Here is a 16,757-nt window from a genome sequence, read left to right on the forward strand (position 1 = left end):
TATTCCTGATGTGGCGCGCCGATCCATGATTAACTCCACTCTACAGGCTCGTCGGGGCCAAGTTGGACCCCGACAACCTGGGGATGCATTCGTGATGGTCCTTGGGGCAACTGCCATAACCCGCTTGCGTTTCCTGTTATAAGTTCCACCGCGCTCTTGTCCAGTTTGGGTCCGACATGTGCATGGCACAACACTGTTTCCTCCTTTCATCTTCTCCCTGACGCCCGCCTCACAGCAGCTGGTGCTGTCTAATTCATCAGACATGGACGGGCGCAATAGCAACGACAGCCGAGGGGACAGTCTTGGGGCCGTCGAAGAAACGGACCTGGAGGATCTCCGTCGTCTCGCCACTGATCTAGACGCTCGCACAACGCCTGCCCTCGCCCCCAATTCCTTCTACGATCAGCGCGATCCTCGCCTCGATCCTACGAAGCCGCAGTTCGACCCCTATCGCTGGGCACAGATGGTCTTGTCGTCGATGGATGAGTCAATCATTGATGTGCAGCGGCAAGCGGTAGCCTTCTCCAATATTCGCGTATCCGGTGCAGGGAACTCGGTGCAGTACCAAGAAACTGTCGTCTCTAGCCTACGAGTTCCGTTCGTCAAGGCCGCCCGCGCATTCTTCGGTCGCAGGCCAACCGCCCGACGACGCATTCTCCATGGCTTCAATGGTCTCCTGCTGAGCGGTGAGCTTTTGCTAGTCCTGGGTCGCCCCGGCAGTGGTTGTTCTACCTTCCTCAAGACCATTAGCGGGCACCTAGGGGGCCTCACACTCGAGCCCGAAAGCAACATCCGCTACCGGGGTCTCAGCTTCGAGGACATGATCCAGCACCATCGTGGGGAAGTGTGTTACAACCAGGAGGTTGACAAGCACTTCCCTCATCTGACTGTGGGGGAAACGCTGTCTTTTGCCGCAGCTGCGAGAGCCCCACGCCATCGTCCCCACGGTCTGTCCCGATCCGAGTTCATTGACGTGGTCGTCAATGTCATTCTGGCCGTGTTTGGGCTGAAGAATACCCGTCACACAAAAGTTGGAGACAATTTCGTGCGAGGCGTCAGCGGTGGAGAGCGCAAGCGAGTCAGTATTGCCGAGATGTTTCTTGCCAGAGCTCGCATTGGAGCCTGGGACAACAGCACACGAGGGCTGGACGCTGCATCTGCTCTGCAGTTCGTCAAGGCTTTACGTCTCTCGGCGGATATGGGCAAGACTTGTCATGCTGTTGCGGCCTACCAATCCTCTCAGTCCATGTACGACCTATTCGACAAGGTCGTGATCCTATACGAAGGTCATGAAATCTACTATGGTCCTCGTGATCGTGCAGTCGACTACTTTGAAGAGATGGGCTGGAAACGCGATCCTCAGCAGGTTGTTTCGGACTTTCTAACCGCCATCACCAATCCGGGAGAGCGACAACCCTTTCCAGGCATGGAAGAGAAGGTCCCACGCACTGCAACGGAGTTTGCAGATTACTGGAAGCGGAGTCGGGATTTCCAAGAGCTCAGATCACAGATTGAGAGGTTCGAGTTAGAAAATCCAACGGATGGAGAGGGCGCCAAACAGTACCATACACACCACGTCAGGCAACAAGCCAAACACACGAGGCCTACCAGTCCCTATCTCCTCTCCATCCCAATGCAGATTCGACTCTGCCTTCGAAGAGCATATCAACGACTACGGAACGATGTCCCTACGGCCCTATCCACAGTGGTTGTACAGATTGTGCTTTCCTTGATCATCGGGTCCATCTTCTTTAACTCGCCCAACACCAGCAGTGCCTTCTTCCAGAGAGGCGCCGTGATTTTCTTCGCCGTGCTCATGAATGCTTTGATCACAATCAACGAAATCATGCAGCTATACAGCCAGCGACCGATAGTGGAGAAGCAAGCGGGTTACGCCTTTGTACACCCCTTCACCGAGGCTCTCGCCAGTGTCCTCATCGACCTGCCAATCAAGCTTATACGGTGTTCCGTCTTTAGCCTTGTCCTGTACTTCATGACAAACCTACGGCGGGACCCAGCCCAATTCTTCATTTTTTATCTCTTTCTGGTCACTGCCATCTTGACAATGTCGGCAATCTTTCGCAGCCTCGCCGCCGTCACCAAGACTGTGGGCCAGGCCATGATGTTAGCTGGGATCATCGTCATCGTCATCGTGGTGTACACCGGCTTCACCCTGCCCCAGACCTACATGCGTCCTTGGTTCTCTTGGATTAAGTGGATCAATCCCATCTTTTACGCTTTCGAAGCCCTGGTCAGCAATGAGTTTCATGGCCGGGAGTTCGAATGTGCAGCGTTTATCCCACCGTATGGATCGGGTGATTCGTTCATCTGTGAAGCCGTCGGTTCAGTCCCTGGTCAGCGGTTCATCTCTGGAGACAACTTTATCGAACACAATTATGGCTACACTCACGCACACCTTTGGCGAAACTACGGAATCTTAACTGCCTTCATGGTAGCTTTCCATTGTTTCTACCTGGTTGCCACAGAATACGTGAGGACTGGACAGTCCAAGGCCGAAGCGTTGGTGTTTCGTCCTGGGCGCGCTCCCCCTCAATTTCTCCAAAGTGATGGTGAAGCCCTTCCAAAAACTGGAACCATAAGCTCTGTATCTCAGGATGACCGAACCATGCCGTTACCCAAGCACACCGACACGCTCACGTGGAGAGGTGTCAACTACGATATTCCCGTCAAAGAGGGCACGAAGCGACTCCTGGACAACGTGAACGGTTGGGTCAAGCCAGGTACTTTGACCGCGCTGATGGGAGTATCAGGTGCTGGCAAAACCACTCTTCTAGATGTCCTCGCTCAGAGGGTTCCCATCGGCGTGGTTGAGGGTCACGTTCTCATCAATGGAAAGCTCCTTACCCATGGACTCCCCAGAAGGACCGGCTACGTCCAGCAGCAAGATCTACATCTTGAGACAACCACCGTACGTGAAGCCCTCCGCTTCAGCGCAGTTCTACGACAGCCCCAGTCAGCTTCTAGAGAAGAGAAGTATGACTACGTGGAGCAAGTCATCCAACTACTAGGAATGGAAGACTTTGCCGAGGCTGTGGTAGGCTCACAAGGAGAGGGCTTAAATGTCGAGCAACGGAAGCTTTTGAGTATCGGCGTGGAGCTCTCGGCGAAACCCACTTTACTCATATTCCTAGATGAGCCTACAAGCGGTCTTGACTCTCAGAGCTCGTGGACGATATGTGCTCTGCTCCGAAGGCTGGCGGACAACGGGCAGGCAGTCCTAGCAACCATTCATCAGCCAAGCGCCCTCCTCTTCCAGACCTTCGATCGTCTACTTTTCCTGGCGCGGGCGGCAAGACCGTGTACTTTGGCGATATCGGAGCACAGTCAAAGACTCTACTCAACTACTTTGCCCGCAACGGTGCGAGACGATGCGGGGCACAGGAGAACCCTGCAGAGTATATCCTTGACGTCGTTGCCGGGGAGGATGACATCTTGGTCAACTGGGTCGAACAGTGGAACAACAGCCCTGAGCTACGAGAAGTTCTTGCCGAGCTCACGCGCCTCGAAAGCTCGGCTGAATCGACTGATGACGAAACTTCCACCATGGAGCATCTGGACGCCGAATTTGCTTTGCCCTTACATAGTCAGCTTCGTTATGTCGCTCTCCGTGCCTTCCAACAGTACTACCGGCAACCCGAGTACATATTCGCTAAGCTCCTATTAGGCTTGCTTTCTGGTCTCTTCATCGGCTTTTCGTTCTGGAAAACCGATCACACGCAGCAAGGCTTTCAAAACGCTCTCTTCAGCGTCTTCCTGCTTTGCACCATCTTCTCAACTCTTGTCAACCAGGTGATGCCCAAGTTTGTTTCCCAGCGCTCTCTCTATGAGGTTCGGGAGCGGCCATCTCGGGTGTACTCGTGGAAGGTTTTTATCCTATCACAGGTACTGGTTGAGATCCCATGGCAGCTTTTCGTTGGAGTCTGTGCTTGGGCATCGTTCTACTTCGCCGTGTTTGGCTCGAGCTCAGATGCGGAAACCCGGGGGCTTATCCTGCTCTTCGTCGTCCAGTTCTACATCTACGCCGCCAGCATGGCTCAAATGGTCATCGCCGCCATCTCAGACGCCACTTTGGCAGCTATGTTAGCTACCTTGATGTTTGGCATGTCGTTCGTCTTCAACGGTGTGATGCAACCACCCGATGCACTACCTGGGTTCTGGACATTCATGTACCGTGTCTCTCCCTTTACCTATTTCGTTAGCGGAATAGGCAGCACTGCACTCCATGGCCGGGAAGTACAGTGCTCTAGAAATGAGCTGAGAGTCATTGACCCCCCCGCCAGTCAGAATTGCGGCGAATATCTGGCTCAGTTTTTAGAGAACGCGAGCGGTCAACTATACAACCCGAATGCCACATCCGGGTGCGAGTATTGTCCTCTGTCGTCAGCAGATCAATACCTCGCTGCGCGGAGAATCTATTGGAAAGACCGATGGCGCAACTATGGGATTTTCTGGTGCTATTTTATCTTTAATGTATTATGTACTATTAGCTTTTATTACCTATTTAGAGTACGCGCTCAACAGGTTAAAAGGGGTAGATTATAGTAATTAGCTTGTAATTGTTTTAGTAACGTATATGATAAGCGAGTGGGACAGACAAGCGAGCGGGACAGCTAGACTGTGCACTAAAACTAGGATTTTTAAACTTTAATAAAAACTTTAATAAAATAGCTAGAAACTTATAAAGAGTATTTCTAGCTATTTAACTTATAAATAAAGTATATCTAATTTTTATAGATTTTTAAAAAATCTCCTTTATAGAGAAATAGCTATTTATACAGTGCGAATATACTTTTTCTAAACTACCCTATAGGGTATTTTTCTAATAATCTATAAAAATCAGGGTTGATAATATATTATATAACTAAGCTAACTTCTAATTTTTAGCTTTCCTTAGCTTAATTTGAATTTTCTAGAATTATTTAAAAATCCTAGTTTTAGTGCATAGTCTAGCTGTCCCGCTCGTTTGTCTGTCCCACTCGCTTATCATGTACGTTATATTTATAGTATTTTAAAAATCTACTCTATTTAATACTTTTTTAATAATTATACTTATACTATAGAGTAATCCAACCTCATAGCATACCCAAAGTTAGATCAAGGCAACCCAGCAAGAGAAATAGTTTTATACACAATCAAGCCATTATGCCTAATACCTTTTAACACAAGACTTAATATTAAATAAGCTCTATAGATGCTTTAATGCTTAATACTCTGCCTTGACGAGCCTAATATTACTAAGAGCATATTAAGCATAATTATATAATATTTTACTTAAAAATAAATAAATATATAAATAATATATATATATAGTAAATATAATAGTTAACTAAGTATAATAAAAATCCCTTAACCTATATTATCTCTATTTAATTAATTAATTCTTAATAACTTATTATATCTTAATTAAATAATAAAACTAAATTATTTCTTATACTTTAGGCCCTTAAGAATAACTAAAGATTAAGCCTCTAATATATTATAAAGATATATAATATTAATTAGATAAGGCTATAGCGCTAATAGTAAGGTATCTAATCTTAATATAATACCTTTAATAAATTATATTACTTATTTAATCTAGAGAAATAGATTTTTATTTACTTTATTCTTAACTTAGATTTATAAAAATTCTCCTCTTAGCTTTAAAATATTAAAGAAATAACTAATTAATTACTTATTAATTATAATATATTATTAATTAATATATATTAAGCTTTAAATTTTATTAAATAATATTTAGAGCTTAAAATATATTTTTTTTATAAATATAATTACTAAAGAGCTAAATATAAAGATTTAATTATTATTTATAATTAATTTAAGCTTATAATAAATATAATTATAAAATATAATATCTAATTAAATAATATTTATAATTTTAATAAAATACGCTTTTTTATAGATATAATTATAAATAAAGTAATTATTATAGGCTTAAAAAAATATTTAAAACTAAAATTAATATAACTTAGAAATTAGAAATAAATTATAATTATTTAAATAATTAATATAAAAAGCTAACATACTTGATAAGTGAGCTGTACAGACAAGTGAACGAGACAGCATACTATGCACCTAGAAATAGCCTACCCTAGACCCTCTAACTCTTTCTATAAAATAGCTATAAGCTTAAAAAGAGTATTTTTATAATTCTAATCCTTTATAGAGTTTAAAAATGATTTTTTTATATTTTTTAAAAAATGCCTTTATAGAGAAAAGGCCAAGTATATAGTGCGAATAGCTTATTCTTTAAACTACCTTATAAGAAGCCTTATAAGATTTTTTTAAAAAATATATATAAATAATATATAATATAATAAATATAATTATAGGTTTATAGATATTTTAAGCTATTTTTAGAATTTTAAGGGCTTTTTTTATTTCTCTTTTTAATATATAAATACCTTTGTCTCGCTCACTTGACTGTATAGCTCACTTATCAAGTATGTTACTAGTAATAATAATTATAATAATAAGTATTTAAGGTATTCTTATTTAATAAAATAATATAAGGTTTTTATTAATTAATATTATATTAATATAGGTTTTAAATAATAAGTTTTAATTATCTAAGATATCTTAGTTTTTATATATAATTTCCTTAAGTAATTAATTAAATTATTTTAAGAATTTATATTTTTAATAATAAAAATCTAAGGTCTTAGGGTTTTTTTATATAAGATTATTAATAATATTATTTTTAAGCTAAGTTAATATAAACCTAAGTCTAGCTTTATTATATTATTTAAGTTATCTTATTAATAGGTATAAATCTAATTTTAATAAATATATTAATTAATTATAAATAAGTTTTTAAATTTTATATTTCTTAAATTAATCTATAAGATTTAATAATAATAATATATTATCTCTTTTAAAGAGAGTTATTATATTTTAAGGGCTATAACTTATATTATTAATACTTTTATTATAAGCTAAGTTAATAATATATATAATAAGTAAGTATTATAAATAAGTAAGTATTATAAAAATCCTAACCCTCTTTAAGAATATTATAATAAAAATATTATAAATTATCTAATTAATTAAAACTATTTATTATACTCTTTCCTAGATATTTTAATTACTACCTAATAAGTCCTTATATTATACCTAGGCTTATTATAAATACTATAGCGCCGAATACCTAATCTAATTAACCTCCCTTAATTATTACTCCTCGATAATTTAGCCGCTACCTATATATCTATATCTATTTAATTAATTATTTACCTTCTTTCCTCTATTATTATTACCCCTTTTTTCTATAGTCTAGTCCTTTTTATCCTTTAGCGCTAGCTTAGTATCTTATTTATTTATTAAAAGTCTTAGACTTTTACCCTTATAAGAGCTATCTTATATATAATTACCTTTATTTCTTTTATAAAAGACTTTAATACTTTAAGAATTAACTCTAGAGAGCTACTTTAGTGCCTTTTAATCTATTTTTTAAGGTATTTAAATTAAGATTAGGCCTTAAATATAATTTTTAGGGTTTTTAAAGCCTAAAAGGTTAATAATTTAATTACCTCCTTAACTAATATTAATATCTATAGCTAAATATTAAGCTTTAAAATTATAATTTTTAGGTTAAGAGAAATAAAATTAGCTTTTTTAAAAGCCCCCTTAATATTTCTTTTTATTATAATAGCCTTATATATAATATAAAAGGCTAGAAAGAATTTAATTTTTAAAATATAAGTTATAAAATATTTAATTAATTATTTTATTTCTTAATTATAAGCTCGCTTTAATATATTAAAGTATTTAATCTTAAGGGACTAGAATAAATAAGATAAATAAGGTAATATATAAAGCTAGATAATCTTCTTTTCTTTATAATATCTCTTAAATTTAATAAAATAATAATTTTTATAGCTATTAAGGATTAAGAGATAATAAGAATTAATTAATTAATTAGCTATATATTAATTAAAATACTTAAGCTATTTAAGACTAATCTTATTATTAATCTAGCTATTTTAGGTTATTATAATAGCCTAATCGCCTAAGAGGTTACTTTCTTAGTACTAATTAGCGAGGTAATATTAGCCTATATTAATAATAAATAGCTAGATTACCTAGCCTTTTATATTAATTACTTAAATAATTATAATTTATTCCTAGTTTCTAGGCTATATTAATTTTAGCTTTAAATACCTTTTTATACTTATAATAATTATTCTACTTATAATTATGCCTATAAGAAAGCTAGTCTTATTAAAGTTATAGATATTATTTAATTAGATATTATACTTTATAATTATATTTATTATAAGCTAAAATTAATTATAGATAATAGCTAGGTCTTTATATTTAGCTCTCTAATAATTATATTTATAAAAGAAATATATCTTAAGGTTTAAGTATCGCTTAATAAAATTATAAGCCTAATATATACTAATTAATAATATATTATAATTAATAAGTAATTAATTAGCTATTTTTTTTATATTATATAGCTATAAGGGGAATCCTTATAAATCTAAGTTAAGAATAAAATAAATAAAAATATCTTCTTTTAGATTAAATAGCTTATATAAATTAGGGATAATATTATATCGAGATTAGATACCTTACTACCGGCGATATAAGGTATAATAGTAAACTATATATATTATTACGGCGTATTAGATACTTAGTTTTAGGTTATTTTAGAGGGTTTAAAGAGCTAAAAGGATTTTAGCCTTAGTATTAGGCCTTAATATACTTAGTAATTAAGAATTAATTAATTAAATAAAAAAGATATAAGGTAAGGGATTTTTATAATACTTACTTATTTATAATACTTACTTATTATATATATTATAAGTATTATAAAAATACTTTTTCTTTTATAATATTAATATATTATATTATTTTAATACTTATTTTTTCTTAATTTATAAGTTATATATATATAGAAATTTTTATAATTTTAAGATTAATTAAATAATATAATATTTATTTTAAAGAGTTAATTTATTTTTATAATAATTTATTTATTATTTTCCCTTTAGATAATTTATATAAGCTATAAGTATATTTTTTATTATTTTATTAAATTAATTAAGAGCTAAACTAATTATATAATAAAGTTATTAATTTTTAAGTTAATTATTTTATAAAGCTTTTTTTTTTTTAAGGTCTTAGAGGTTTTAATATCTTTTATAAAAAAGCTAAAGCTTTTTAAAGGGGTTAGAGCTTAAATAATTTTATAATTATTATTTTTATTTCTAAAATAATAAGTTTTTTTAATTTTATTTATATTTTTATAATATTATTTAATTATATTTATAAAGTTATATAAACTTATAATAATAAATTCCTTAATACTTTTATTATATTTTTTATAAATTTTATTAATAACCTCCTTTAATAATACCTTATAAATAGCTTAAAATTATATATAAAAATCTATTTAATTCTTATTAGCTTAATATATATAATAAATAAGCGCTATAATTAAATAAGCGCTATATTTCTTTTAACTTCTCTTATAGAAATTATAATAAAAATATTATAAATTATTTAATTAATTAAAATTATTTATTATACTCTTCCTTAGATATCTTAATTATTACCTAATAAGTCCTTATATTATAATTAGGCTAACTATAGGTATTATAATATTAAATACCTAATTATATTAATTTTTCTTAATTATTACTTTATAATAATTTAGCTATTACTTATATATTAATATTTATTTAATTAATTACTTATCTTTTTTCTTTTATTATTATAACCCCTCTTTTTTATAGCTAGGTTTTTTTTACTTTTTAATATTAATTAAATATCTTATTTACCTCTTAAAGGTCTTTATTCTTAATAATTAATATAATAACCTAATATATAATTACTTTTATCCTCTTCTTAAGAGACCTTAGGGCTTTAAGGATTAACTCTAAGGAGCTATTTTAATACCTTTTAATTTATTTTTTAAGGTATTTAAACTAAGATTAGGCCTTAAGTATAATCTTTATAGTCCTTAATACCTAAAAGGTTAATTAATTAAATACCTTCTTAATTAGTATTAGCATTTATAATTATATATTAAGCTTTAAGATTATATTTTCTAAATTAAGAAAAATAAGCCTAGCCTTTTTAAATAATATCTTAATATTTTTTTTTATTATAATAGCCTTATATATTATATAAAAAGCTAAAAAGAATTTAAATTTTAAAATATAAATTATAAAGTATTTAATTAAATATTTTATTTTTTAATTATAAGCTTATTTTAATATATTAAAGTATTTAATATTAAAGGGCTAAAATAAATAAGATAAATAAGGTAATATATAAAGCTAAATAATTTTATTTTTTTTATAATATCTCTTAAATTTAATAAAATAATAATTTTTATAATTATTAAAAATTAAGAGATAATAAGAATTAATTAATTAATTAACGTACATCACAAGTGAGTGAAACACACAAGCGAGTGAAACAAAAATCCCAACCTCTTTTATAAAAATCGCAATAAAAACACCACAAACCATTTGATTAATTAAAACTACTCACTATACTCTTCCCCAGACGTCTCAATCACTACTTGACAGGTCCTTGCATTATGGCCGGGCTTGCCGCAGATACCACAACGTCGAACACCCGGTCGCGCCGACCTCCCTTGACCACCACTCCGCGACGATTCGGCCATTACCCGCGCATCAGCATCCATTTGATCAATTGCTTGCCTTCCTTCCTCTACCGTCATCACCCCTCTTTTTCTGTAGCCGGGTCCTTTTTTTGCTCTCCGGCGCCGGCTTAGTATCTCATTTGCCTGTCGAAGGTCTTGAACCTCTGCCCGAACAAGAGCCATCTCATGCATAACCGCCTTTGTTCCCTTTGCAAGAGACTTTAATGCTTCAAGAATTGACTCTGGAGAGCTGCTTTGGTGCCTTCTAATTCGTCTCTCAAGGTATTCAGACTGAGATTGGGCCTCAAGCACAGTCTTCGGGGTCCTTGATGCCCAAGAGGTCAATTGATCAGATGCCTCCTCAACCGGCGTTGGCGTCCGTAGCTGCACATCAAGCTTCGAGACCACACTTTCTGGATCAAGAGGAATAAGCCCGGCCCCTTTGAATGATGCCTTGATTTTTTTTTTTCGTCATAGTGGCCTCGTGTGCTGCGTAGAAGGCTGGAAAGAACTCGGTCTTTGAAACGTGTGTTATAGAGCATCTGATCAGATGCTCTATTTCTCGACCATATGCCTTCTTTAGTATGCTAAAGCACCCGACGTCAAGGGGCTGGAGTAGATGAGATGAATGAGGTGGCATACAAAGCCGGATAATCTTATTCTCCTCGCAATATCTCTCGAATTCGATGGAGTGGTGACTTTCGTGGCCATCAAGGATCAAGAGACGATAGGAACCAATTGATCGATTGGTTGTGTGCCGGTCAAAGTGCTTGAGCCACTCGAGACCGGTCTCATTATCGGTCCAGCCATTTTGGGTCGTTGCAATAGCCCAATCGCCCGGGAGGTTGCTTTCTCGGTACCAGTTGGCGAGGTGATATTGGCCCGCACCGATGATAAACGGCGGGATCGACCAGCCTTCCGCATTGATCGCTTGGATCACTGTAATCCATTCCCGATTTCCAGGCTGCACTGATTTTTGGCTTTAAACGCCTTTCTGAGCCCGTGACGACCATTCCGCTTGCAATCATGCCCATAAGGAAGCCAGTCTCGTCAAAGTTATAGATATCTTCTGATCGGATGCCGTACTTCGCGATTATGTTCGCCACAAGCATAAACCAGTTGCGGATAATAGTTGGATCTTCGCACTTGGCTCTCTGGTAGTCATATTTACGAAAAAAAACGCGTCTTGAGGTCTGGGTGTCGCCTGACGAAGTTTGAGGCCCAGTTTGTGCCGACTGGTGGTGCGTCGCGGTCGGCAAGCAATTGATCAGCCATTGCTTTCACACTACGTAGCCGGGGGGGAAATCCTCGCGAATCTAGGTCAAGAATAAAGTGTTTAAGGATCTGTTCCTCTAGATTAGATAGTCGACGTGATTTTGGGGTAATATCGCGTTGAGATTGGATGCCTTTTTGCCGACGCCAGAGCGTTGTTGGGTTGACTGTATAGATTGTTGCAGCGCGTCGGAGCTTTAAGGTTGGGTCATTTTGAAGGGCCTGAAGGGCAAGAAGCATTCTAGCCTCATAATTTGACTGTGACATGCTGGGTGGTTGAGAATTAATTAATCAAATAGAGAAGGTGTAGGTTGAGGGATTTTTGTTTCACTCGCTTGTGTGTTTCACTCACTTGTGATATACGTTAATTATATATTAATTAAAATACTTAAGTTACTTAAGACTAATTTTATTATTAATCTAGTTATTTTAAGTTATTATAATAGCTTAATTACCTAAGAGGTTATTTTCTTAATATTAATTAATAAAATAATATTAGCTTATATTAATAATAAATAATTAGATTACTTAGTCTTTTATATTAATTCTTTAAATAATTATAATTTATTTTTAATTTCTAAATTATATTAATTTTTGCTTTAAATACCTTTTTAAACTTATAATAATTATTTTATTTATAATTATATTTATAAAGAAATTAATTTTATTAAAGTTATAAATATTATTTAATTAAATATTATAATTTATAATTATATTTTTTATAAGGTAAAATTAATTATAAATAATAATTAGATTCTTATATTTAGCTCTTTAGTAATTATATTTTTAAAAAAAATATATCTCAAGCTCTTAATATTACTTAATAAAATTTAAAGCTTAATATATATTAATAAGTAATATATCGCGGTTAATAAGTAATTAATTAGCTATTTTCTTTATATTATAAAGCTAAGGCGGGAATTTTTATAAATCTAAGTTAAAAATAAAATAAATAAGGATTTATTCCTTTAGATTAGATAGCTAATATAATTTTTAAATAATATTATATTAAGATTAGATACCTTATTAGCGGCGATATAGTTATTACTTATTAACTATATAGGTCCTTGCAGTGTATTAGATACTTAGGTTTAAGTTATTTTAAAGGGCCTAAAGAGTAAGAAGAGTTCTAGCTTTAAGAGTAATAGCTAATATCTTAGGTTATTAAGAATTAATTAATTAAATAAAGAGTTAGGTATAAGAGGGAAAAGTATAGCACTTATTTAATTATAGTACTTACTTATTATATATATTACTTAAAGAAATATTAATATTTATTTAATTATTTAATAATAATATAAAAATTAATTTTTAATTAAATCTTATTAAATATTTTAATTTTTTTTTAACTATTTTAATTTAATTAAAGTCTTTATTTATAAAAGATTTTTTTAACTTCTTTTAGGCCTCTTTTTAGTTAAAGCTTTTTTTAGCTTATTAGACTTATTTTTATATCCTAGGATTAATATATAATTTAAAAAATCTTAGTTTTTTATTTTAAAAATATTTAAAGTTTTATAAGTAACATATATACATAGCAAGTGTCTTAGTCAAGCAAGTATCTTAAATTACCCTATAGTAAGATTTCTACTATTTTTAAAATTACTTTAAGAAATTCTAAAAAATCCAAATTAAGACATATAATACTTAAAGCTTATATATAAGCTTATTATAAGGTCTAAACCTTATTCTAATTTTTTAGAATTTTTAGAAAAATTCCTTATATAGTAGTTTAGAAAAAAGTATATTCATACTATATAAATAGCTATTTCTATATAATAGAATTTTTTTAAAAATCTAAAAAAAATATTTCTATATTTTATAAAGAATTAGATTTATAGTAATACTCTTTTTATCTTTATAGCTACCCTATAGCACTTTTTAGAAAATTCAAACTTACTATTTTTAAGTGCACAATATGCTGAGACACTTACTTATCTGAGACACTTGCTATGCATATACGTTACTTAGTTATATCTTTTTTTTTAAAGATAAGAAATAAATAAAATAATAATATAAATAAAAGACTTTTTAATCTTTTGATTATAAATTCTTAAAATAAATTAAAAAAAGCCTTATTAATTATTATTTTAATATTATTCTTAGCCTTTATATCTTAGCTAATATTATTTTTAAGTATAAAATTATAGCTTTTATTATTTTAAGCTACTAATATAATATTTATAATTATTTTTATTTAATTAAATAATATTAAATTATTATTATAGTTTTAATTTTAATTTATATTTTTAAAAGGGTTAAGAGATCTTATTATAAGGGTATCTTTAAATATTATTAGGATTAAAATAAAAGTAATAAATATTTTATTTCTTATAAGTTATTAAGTAAGTATTTTAATAATTAAGACTATTTATTATTATATTATAAGTATTTTTATAAATATATTAGATAAAAATAATAAAAAGAGACTTTTTTATATAAACTATAGGTTTATAATATTTCTTTTTTATATTTATAATAAATAATATTATGCGGCTTTATATAAACCTGCGGAACATTGGGTTTATATGCCCCTACCCTTTCAGAGGGGTAATATAAAGGAATTCTTTATATTTCGCTATAGAAAACATTATTTTAATTTTAGCAAGCTTTAGTATAATATAACTATTTTACCTACCTAGCTTTCTATAACTTAAGAAATCACTACTATAATAAATAACTTCTTTTTATAACTAATATTTATTTTATATAAGGTATAAGAAAGGTCTATAGTAACTTTAATTATTTAAGGTAATCTAATTAAATAATTTTAATTTTTTTAATAATTAACGTACTTGATAAGCAAGCGCCGCAGTCATGTAAGCGCCGCACTTTTCTACCTTACACCTAACTTTTCATTTGATCAATCGATTCTCAACAACCTAATATGCCAGCTATTACTATTGAAGCTAGAACCCTTCTTGCCCTTCAGGCCCTTCAAAATAACCCAAAACTAAGCATCCGACGCGCCGCAAGCACCTATATAGTCGATGAGCGACGACTACGTCGCCGCCAGCAAGGCATCCAGTCTCGACGCGATACCATCCAGAAATCACGTCGGCTATCTGATCTAGAGGAACAGATCCTTATTCACTTTATTCTCGATCTAGATTCGCGAGGATTTCCCCCACGGCTACGTGGTGTGAAAAAATGGCTGATCAATTGCTTGCCGACCGCGACGCGCCACCAGTTGGCACGCGTTGGGCTCATAACTTCGTGAAGCGGCACCCAGACCTTAAGACGCGTTTCTTTCGTAAATACGATTACCAGAGAGCCAAGTGCGAAGATCCAACCATTATCCGCGATTGGTTTCGGCTTGTGGCGAATACAATCGCGAAGTACGGCATCCGATCAGATGATATCTATAACTTTGATGAGACTGGCTTTCTTATGGGCATGATTGCAAGCGGAATGGTTGTCACAGGTGCAGAAAGGCGTTCAAAGCCAAAATCAGTGCAGCCTGGAAACCGGGAATGGATTACGGTCATTCAAGCGATTAATGCGGAAGGCTGGGCGATCCAGCCGTTTATCATCGGTGCGGGCCAATATCACCTCGCCAACTGGTACCGAGAAAGCAACCTCCCGGGCGATTGGGCTATTGCGACGACCCAAAATGGCTGGACCGATAATGAGACCGGTCTAGAGTGGCTAAAACACTTTAACCGATGCACAGCCAAACGATCAAATAGTCGCTATCGTCTTCTGATCCTTGATGGCCACGAAAGTCACCACTCTATCGAATTCGAGAGATATTGTGAGGAGAATAAGATCATCCGGCTTTGTATGCCACCTCATTCCTCTCATCTACTCCAGCCCCTTGACGTCGGGTGCTTTAGCGTGCTAAAAGCAAGCTTATGGTCGAGAAATAGAGCGATTGATCAGATGCTCTATAACCCACGTTTCAAAGACCGAGTTCTTTCCGGCCTTCCACGCAGCACACGAGGCCACTATGACGGAAACAAATATCAGGGGGGCTTTTAAAGGAGCTGGCCTTATTCCTCTTGACCCAGAAACTGTGGTCTCAAAGCTTGATGTTCAGCTGCGGACGCCAACGCCGGTTGAGGAGGCAGCTGAACCATCGACCCCTTGGGCTTCAAAGACCCCAAAGACTGTGCTTGAGGCCCAATCTCAGTCTGAATACCTTGAAAGACGGATTAGAAGGCATCAAAGTAGCTCTCCAGAGTCAATTCTTGAAGCATTAAAGTCTCTTGCGAAGGGAACAAAGGCAGTTATGCATGAGATGGCTCTCATGAGGGCAGAGGTCCAAGACCTTCGACAGGCAAATGAGATACTAAGCCGGCGCCGGAGGGCAAAAAGGACTAGACTGCAGAAAAGAGGAGTAATGACGGTAGAGGAAGGAAGGCAAGCAATTGATCAAATGGATATAGATGCGCAGGTGGTGGCGGAATCGTCGAGGAGTGGTGGTCAAGGAAGGTCAGCGCGACCAGGTATTCGGCGTTGTGGTGTCTGCGGTAAGCCCGGCCATAATGCAAGGACCTGTCAGGTAGTGATTGAGACGTCTGGGGAAGAGTATAGTGAGTAGTTTTAATTGATTACATGGTTTATGGTGTTTTTATCGCGATAACTATAGAGGGGGTTAAAAAAAGTGCGGCGCTTACATGACTGCGGCGCTTGCTTATCAAGTACGTTAAGTAAAAAATAAAATTAAGCTATAACTAATTTTAATAATAACTAAGTAATTTTTAAGGTCCTCTTAAATACTTATTTATTTTTTTATTATAATTCTTTAATATATTATATTCTTTAATTTTATAAAGGTAATTAACGTACATGATAAGCATGTGCACCAAACAAGTATGTGCACCACTTTTCCTATACCCAT

General features: G+C 34.1%; 1 protein-coding gene across 1 annotated transcript; it reads left to right on the plus strand.

The window, feature by feature from the left end:
* Positions 1-262: 262 nt before the first annotated feature.
* NCS57_01460900 (ABC transporter CDR4) lies at positions 263-4,274 on the plus strand (the record flags this gene model as incomplete). Its single annotated transcript, XM_053064207.1, has 3 exons — positions 263-3,186; positions 3,237-4,215; positions 4,269-4,274. The coding sequence occupies 3 exons, from the start codon at positions 263-265 to the stop codon at positions 4,272-4,274; spliced, it is 3,909 nt and encodes a 1,302-aa protein (XP_052906490.1).
* Positions 4,275-16,757: the final 12,483 nt, after the last annotated feature.

This window comes from Fusarium keratoplasticum, chromosome 13 (genome assembly GCF_025433545.1).
Source record: "Fusarium keratoplasticum isolate Fu6.1 chromosome 13, whole genome shotgun sequence".
Classification (NCBI taxonomy): domain Eukaryota; kingdom Fungi; phylum Ascomycota; class Sordariomycetes; order Hypocreales; family Nectriaceae; genus Fusarium; species Fusarium keratoplasticum.